The sequence below is a fragment of the Engystomops pustulosus genome, chromosome 4, assembly GCF_040894005.1.
Source record: "Engystomops pustulosus chromosome 4, aEngPut4.maternal, whole genome shotgun sequence".
NCBI lineage: Eukaryota > Metazoa > Chordata > Amphibia > Anura > Leptodactylidae > Engystomops > Engystomops pustulosus.
Genome location: NC_092414.1, coordinates 71,923,572 through 71,931,875, shown reverse-complemented (window position 1 = coordinate 71,931,875; position 8,304 = coordinate 71,923,572). Strand labels below are relative to the sequence as shown.

The following is an 8,304-nucleotide window of genomic DNA, read 5'->3' as shown; positions in this document are numbered from 1 at the left end:
ACCATCCAGTGAGCGGCAGTTCTGTGGGCGGAAATGCCTTGTTGATGCCAGAGGTCAGAGGAGAATGGGCAGACTGGTTCGAGCTGATAGAAAGGCAACAGTGACTCAAATCGCCACCCGTTACAACCAAGGTAGGCAGAAGAGCATCTCTGAACGCACAGTACGTCGAACTTTGAGGCCGATGGGCTACAGCAGCAGAAGACCACACCGGGTGCCACTCCTTTCAGCTAAGAACAGGAAACCGAGGCTACAATTTGCACAAGCTCATCGAAATTGGACAGTAGAAGATTGGAAAAACATTGCCTGGTCTGATGAGTCCCGATTTCTGCTGCGACATTCGGATGGTAGGGTCAGAATTTGGCGTCAACAACATGAAAGCATGGATCCATCCTGCCTTGTATCAACGGTTCAGGCTGGTGGTGGTGGTGTCATGGTGTGGGGAATATTTTCTTGGCACTCTTTGAGCCCCTTGGTACCAATTGAGCATCGTTGCAACGCCAAAGCCTACCTGAGTATTGTTGCTGACCATGTCCATCCCTTTATGACCACAATGTACCCAACATCTGATGGCTACTTTCAGCAGGATAATGCGCCATGTCATAAAGCTGGAATCCTCTCAGACTGGTTTCTTGAACATGACAATGAGTTCACTGTACTCAAATGGCCTCCACAGTCACCAGATCTCAATCCAATAGAGCATCTGTGGGATGTGGTGGAACGGGAGATTCGCATCATGGATGTGCAGCCGACAAATCTGTGGCAACTGTGTGATGCCATCATGTCAATATGGACCAAAATCTCTGAGGAATGCTTCCAGCACCTTGTTGAATCTATGCCACAAAGAATTGAGGCAGTTCTGAAGGCAAAAGGGGGTCCAACCCGTTATTAGCATGGTGGCCAGATGGGCTTTTACAATCTGTCTTTAGTAAAAATGAGGTCCCTGGTTTTTTATGGCCGGGCTGGGGAGGGCTATTTAAAAACACAATAAACATGTACTTACCTCCTCCGGTGCTGCCGATGTCCCGCGCCGCGGCCGGTCTTCTCTGTGCGCCGGTTTCATTACAAGTGCGCACAGAGAGCTTCCGGCCGGCCGGAAGCTCCCATGCGCTTACAACGCTGAGAGATAGGGACGGATGGGAGGAGCCGTCCACATCACGGACCGGAAGCTCCCTGTGCGCGGCTTCCGTGCCCCTGTAAACAAACAGGGGCACGGATCGAAGGGACCGCGGAGCGGGACATCAGCGGCGCCGGAGGAGGTAAGTACATGTTTATTATGTTTAACTAGCCCTCCCGAGCCCGGCCATAAAAATTTTTTTAAACCTGGATAACCCCTTTAATATATCTTCTCTTCACACCTGATGTCAGCATAGCCTGATATATTACTACTGGATGGGGAACAGGGGGCGCTGTTCTTTAGCTCTCCTCAGGCAGCAGAGAGTTTAGGTTCTCCCCTGTGCACGGGTTTCACATTGTGTATCATGGAGTAGAAAAAACTAAAAGGAATTGTAACATTGGAGAACATGCATCTACTTTCTGGTCTTCCAGGGCCCTATATGAGTAGTCGGCTGGTTGCATCCTTTCACATCCCGCCAGCAGAAGGCAGTCTTGTACACGACCTTCCATGAATCCTGAGGGAGAAAGACTGGGTGCCGGGAGACGCAACTTTACCACAGAGACGCGCGCTCTTCTGTGCCGATGTCAGCAACGTGACGCAATTCAGTCACATGTTCATATTCTACCAATCAAAACTCCCTATGGTCGGCGTGCCTTTCCTATAACAGTAACAACTTAGCTGTCATTGGCTGTGCAGATGGCGTGCCCTGAGTGGCTGCACCACAGTAAGGGGCGGGGCTCAGTCAGGAAGTGTTTGCCTGGGCTGTCTGTGCGCTGCTTCCGGTATCCAGAGGAGCTCAGCAGCTGGACTGCCCGGGGCCGGCCTGTACCGTCTGCCAGGCAGGGAGGTAAAGTGACGGACGCTGGTAGCGGAAGGTAACGGGCGTTACACCCCTGCTGCACTGCACTTGTCATACAGATATTGTTTACAGCTCCAAGTTTCTCTTTCACACTAATGACTTGCCCTGTTGGTGTGTGACATAGCAGTCATCACATAGATACAGCCCTATATACAGCCACCGGGGTGATGTCACTTGGCCATTACGTCCTACTTGGGACTTCTCTGTACTACAAGTCCCATCAGGCCCCTGTGTGGTGTCATCACTCATCACAGCCACTGCTCTAGTGACATCAGTGACATCACATCTGTGACATCATCAGGATAGGCTATTCTCTTGTCTGACATCACTTCATCCTATAAAAGGATTCTATGAAATGTTTATATTCTTTTTTTATGTGGATGACGCATTGGCACATTCATTTCAATGGACTCATTCACATGAATGTGTTATTCACTGATCTGCATTGTGGTAGTAATAATCTCAGAGCAGGTTTTATTTCAGGCCGTGTTTGTGTCTTCTCATAGAATACATATGGCACATAGGTGACATCCCTGTGCTGTCCGTAGTTGAGGATCGGTTGCTAGGTAATACAATTAAGTGGCCCTTCAAGGTGATGGATCAGTCTTTTTAAAGTGATGCCACATGGGTTTCATCCGTGTGCCATGCGTATCTGCTGATCCATTGCTAGGTAACACATTCAATCGACCCTTCTAGAGGGTGAGACAAGTTATTGACATGGTTTGGCAAATGGATAATTCACGGACCGTTATTGCGGGAATAAGGCACAGATGCAGATGACACATGGACCGCAAAACCGGTGTGTGGATTTGTTTTTGTGGCCCTTGAAAAGCACATGTTCATGGTGCTCACCTGAACTTTTTACGCTCTGTTCCACCTTTGTTTTGTATTTGTTATAACTGTTTTATTTAGAAATGGCCAAAGGTGTTGGCCACTAATAAGAATTTTTACCAGGTTACGGATAAGACCCTAATAGGGTCTCCGATGTTGTACTTGCCCCACTAAAGTTTCTCTGTTCCTGGTGAAAGCTCCTAGTCACATGACCCCAGGCAGCCGGACTCGGGACTTCTTGTGACATCCTGGGGCTATGCACGCCCCCTCCCGTATTAGTAGATGGAAGAGTGTGCAGTCCGTGATTATTTTGTCACTATGGTCACTAACTATATCACATCAATTATCCACAGCATACAGATTGCAGGATCCACATATAAGAAAAAATATTTTGAAGCATCTGACCCTCTTTTATCTGATCCAAAAAGCAAAACGAAGAACTCGCTGTTATTATTTTTTACATTTATTATCCTGTATTTATACTATAGTTGTACGTGATTTTGAAATTCTGTTCTTTTGGCTTTTTCTTTTTACTAAAAAGTTGTTTAGAGATTTAGCCTTTAAAGATGGGACCCCGGCGAAAATCGGTAAAACCTTGCAGAATGAATGTCGATGGTGTAGAGAATAGCAAATCCAGCGATCCTAAGGATTATATGAATCAGCTCTCCCATGAAGTGCTTTGTCATATATTTAAGTGAGTGTTATGCCTGCTCTGAACTTCTGGATCATACTTTTGATGTGTTTAGTGTAATGAACCCCATTTGGAGTTGAGAGATCAGAGTTTTTACCTTGACCATTCTGTTAGAGGAATTCTACTGGGGACACTTACTCATGGATCCAGGCACTGTGATTGGTAATCTTATATGTGTTATCCGTGGCCTCCTTCCTTCTAAAAATCAACTTTTAAAATTATGCTAGTCAGCTATACAGTCTCTGGGAGGCATTTCCAGAGCCTCTCTGTGCTGTAGCTTCACAGCCTGTTACACTGTTTAGGAGCCTGGATCTTTGAGTAGGTGCCCCTGGTTTATCACGCTTGATTTAGAAGGTAGATTTCCTTTAAGGATTAAAGAATTTGGTGAAAAACAAAATGTTTAACTGCTGTAGCATTGTTTGGTGAAATAATTATTTATTAATTTTCTATTTAGCGGTTTGCCAATGGCATGGCAAACCTATTTATGTAATAGCAGAACAGGGTGAGGGTAACATTGGAGCTCATTCCTCTGAGTTTCCCTTTTTTGACATGGATGTGGAGCTTCAGTGAGCAACACTTCTGCTTGACTGGCTTTGCTCTTCAGACCTTTTCAAGTAATTGAGACTGAGCTGCTATACAAAGCACAACTGATGTACAGTACAATGTGAGGTGCTTTGTAAAGACTGACACCTCCAGCAGAACTTTGGTGATTTGGCTCTTCCCATCTCCTAATTATTGATCACCTACTGTATGAAAAGGATAGGACATTTAGTGAAGAGATCTTTCACACCAGTGCTCTGTGTCCAGTTACATTACTGGAATATAAGCGCGTATTTCACAGTCCTGCTGCTAGTAATGAAACACACAGGTAAAGTTTGTATGGGTCTCTGCAGTTTGACATGGTCATAATTGATAACAGATTTATTTTAAAAAAATGCACCAAAAATTTAAAGGCAACATTTATGTGGGAATGCTATAGGTAAGGTGAGGGCAAGTGAGAAGTATTTTCTAATTGGTCAAGGTTTTAACTCCGAATATACTCCCTTTTTGATGTTATTAAATGAATTGCATCTTGTTTAACCCTGGTCATGCTCTGCTAGAATAAGAAAACCTATGGAAATGTTGTCACACCTGATATAACAAAATTTTATAAATTAAAGCGTAATTTCTAACACCATTTCTTGGATTGATGGGTAGATATCTGCCATTACAAGATATAATGTGCATGGAATGTTTGTCAAGGAAGCTGAAGGAAGCAGTGACTCTGTACCTGCGGGTTGTCAAAATGGTTGACCTCTGTGCTGGACGCTGGTGGGAGTATATGCCAACAGGTAAGCTGCTAATGTATTGATATTGTCTTAACATTTTCAACAAAAGTTTTATAGTTTTAAGTTTGGATTATCAGTTCCAAAATGATCCTGCACAAATGAAAACCCATGAGTTTTCTCTCGTATTATTCCGGTTTCTAGGCGATCTGTTTTGGATGAAACATTTTTATCTTTATGTGAATGAGCTTCTTGGTAGACAGTGTACAGGACTATGCCTGCTGGCATACCTGTTATCTACTTCCCACAGCTTTTTTTCTGCTGGAGATGTTAGTCATTGGGGACATGTGTCTTTCTTTCTTCTATTCTAGCTTCTACCACTAGGGTGAAGAGCTGTATGCAAATGAGCCTGAGGGGCTCCATGCTCCCTAAGTGTTAATGGTACCTAGAGCCTCTTAGACTCATTTGCATACAGTCTTTCATCCTGGTGCTAGATGTCCTTTAACCCCTTACCGACATGTGACGTAATAGTACGTCACATGCCGGGTGCTGGTGCATAGAGAGGGCTCACGGACTGAGCCCTCTACATAGCCGGTAAGTCTTTGCTGCATATTGCCAGCACAAATCGCGGGTGTTCTTCCGCTAATCGCTGCCGGCGGCTTCAAAAAGATGGCGACGCATGGACGCCACCATCTTGCCGAGGATCGACGCTCCCCGTCGTCATGACAGTCTCTGGTCTTCTGAAGACCCGAGGCTGCTTCGGGTTAACCTATTCATTACAATGTGCTTCTTATGGTTATATGAGCACTTGTGTGTGTGTGTGTGTGCACACCTGCTTCTTATGGTTCTTGCTTTTTTCTGGCAGTAACTTAATACATGGCTTCATACAGAGTTGTATTCTTTGTGTATTTATTTATTATTATTTTTTTTTTTAGAGACTAAAAGTTATCAGTTATTATTATAGTAGTGGGAAAAATACACAGGCGAGGGACATGCAAAACAATCAAAAATAGACTTAAAATCTTCTCCCAAAGCAAAACCAGCAGTATACAAAGAGTGCACTATCATGATATTTAACCCCTTAATGACCGCCCTATCGGGATTTTATGGCGGACATTAAGGGTACTTCTTCTGACCATGTCAGAAGAAGATTTCGGGACATTCCGGGTGTTTAACCCCACCGTGGATCGAACCCCGTGTGCCTACCGGGGGATCTGATCCATTCTTCCGCAGCCCCGAGGCTGCCTCTGCACGCCGGGTTCTTCCTCCTGACAGGACCCAGCTGTAAGTAACTGAGCATGATATAAAACTTCACGTAATATACCATTTTTAATCAAATACTCTTACAAAAAATGTTCTAAAAAATGATCAAAAAAAGTTACGTGCCCTTATATGATACAGCTGAAAAGAACAATTCTTTTTGCAAAAAATAAGCCCTCAACTAGACCTGTCAATAGAAAAAATACTAAAGTTATGCCCCTAAAAAGATGTTAAAACAATGTGGTTTTAATAGGTTTTTATGTGCGGTAGTTAATAAAATCTCATGAATAAGCTATAGACCCCCAAAATTAATTATCTATACATTGTATCTCATCCCGCAAATAATAAGCCTCCTATGTTCACATTACCAAAAAAATATAAAAATTTTATAACCTTTACAATGTGACAATACAAATCTGCTCTGAAGGACGCTGCTTTGATCCTAATCCTGGCCATGCGCCCATACAGCAGGTTATCACCACATATGGGGTGTGGATACACTTGGGAAAAATTGGGCATCAAATTTTGCAGAGAATTTCCTCATTTTGGTCATTATGAAAGTGTCATTTTTGGCCTAAATGAATATATTTTCCAAAAAAAGTCAAGTTTCTAAATCGCACTTCCATTTTGTTTTAACCCATGTGAAAAACTTAAAGGGTTAATAGACTTAATAGAAGTTGTTTTACATACGTTGAGGGGTCTGGTTTATATAGTGGGGTAATTTATGGGGTTTAACTATAATTTAGGCCTTTCAAAGTCACTTGGAAGCTGAGTTGTCCCTCAAAATGTGAGTTTTGGCGATTTTCATGAAAATGAGAAAAATTGCACCTTCTGCACCTCATAACATCCTAGAAAAAGGTGAGGACGCATAAAATATCATCCCAACATAAAGCAGACATTCCATAAATGTTAGTTTTCTAGCTTTTGGGGTAATTTTACTTCCTGTCTGGAATGCAGAACTTTGGCAAAATTTCAGAAAAAATTTTCATTTTCAAATTGTAATTTTTTTCCAGAATAAAATGCAAAACTTATCACTTAAATTTTAAAATTAAGTACATTGTGTCTTGAGAAAAGAGTCTCAAAATCGCCTAGATTTGTTTAAGCGTTCCGAAGTTATAACCAATTATCGGGAGACATGTCAGATTCGAAAAATGAGTCTGGTCATGGAGCTGAAAACAAGTATCGGTGATGAGGGGTTAATCAGGTAGTACAGTTAGCGGCAAAACCAGGCAAAAGTAACAAAACACAGCTGGAAGCCCAAAGATATTGAATATTTATTAGAAGAGATTACCTAGTGAACATGAACGAGCCAACACTGAGTAAAGAGGTAGGGGGGGGGGGTCGCACCACCTTTCCGTCCATCCAGCCATGAAGAGTGATTCACAAAGAAGAATCCAATCGTAATGAGGCCATAGCTCTTTGTCCAATAAACCAAATTGATAAATTGCCGTAATTAAATCTATAGGGGCTTCCACAAGATCAGTCAATGATGATAGCACATCATTCCAAAACATTAGCATTTGCAATTGTGGACATCACCACACCATATTGTGGTCCTTTACCTCTGACAACTAGGGATAATGGGATCAAGTCCATTCTAATCTGGCGCAGTGGGGTGAGATATCAATGGTGAAGTAAGTTTGCTGTTCACAGTAGGGGGCACGTATTGGTGAGCCTGCAGTCCTCAAGTGACGTGACTTGAGATGTAAGGCCACAGGGGTCTTGTGAGTGCACCCAATGAGGGTGCATTCACAAGTGGCATTAACACATGGAAATGCAATACAACAGCTGAAAAGAGGAGATTTGCCTATAATTACTTTGCTGTTAACGTTGTTTTTTGTACACGTGGGGAATTACGACTGCAGCTCATGGCACAGAGAAACCTAAAGAAACCTTGCTGGGGGATATTAAAAGCTCAGGCCAGTTGCTCATAGGAGAGGAAAACCCGTATGTGACTGTCAATGCCCACTATCTTTAAACCATGAGAGTGCCTGCCCTGAAGAATATTTATTTAACTAAAAGTAAGTTTTACCCATTTCATCTAAATAAATAATAATAAGTATTAAATGCTTAACTATATAAATAAATTATGGCAAGAAAAGCATCCTGCAAGTGCCAAAGATAAACCCTATTGTAGATTTTTTTTTTTTTTTTTGTCACCAGAAAATAAAAAGTACCATACTGTGTTTTGCAAAGTGGTGTTTGTGATACTTTTTTTTCCCCCTAATAAAAGTGTATACATTTGCTATCCCTGTAATTGTATCGACTCAAAAGGTAAGGTTAA

General features: G+C 42.5%; 1 protein-coding gene across 2 annotated transcripts in view; it reads left to right on the top strand.

Annotated features, from left to right (window-relative positions):
• Window positions 1–1,795: 1,795 nt before the first annotated feature.
• FBXO38 (F-box protein 38) overlaps window positions 1,796–8,304 on the top strand; it is a 33,856-nt gene continuing 27,347 nt past the window's right edge. The window contains exons 1-3 of one of the 2 annotated variants that reach the window (XM_072146218.1): window positions 1,796–1,961; window positions 3,346–3,498; window positions 4,693–4,826. In XM_072146218.1, coding sequence (XP_072002319.1) covers window positions 3,371–3,498; window positions 4,693–4,826 — 262 coding nt within the window. In that variant the 5' untranslated portion in view covers window positions 1,796–1,961; window positions 3,346–3,370. Of the gene's footprint in view, window positions 1,990–3,345; window positions 3,499–4,692; window positions 4,827–8,304 lie in introns of both variants that reach the window. The other variant, XM_072146219.1, reaches the window with a different exon arrangement.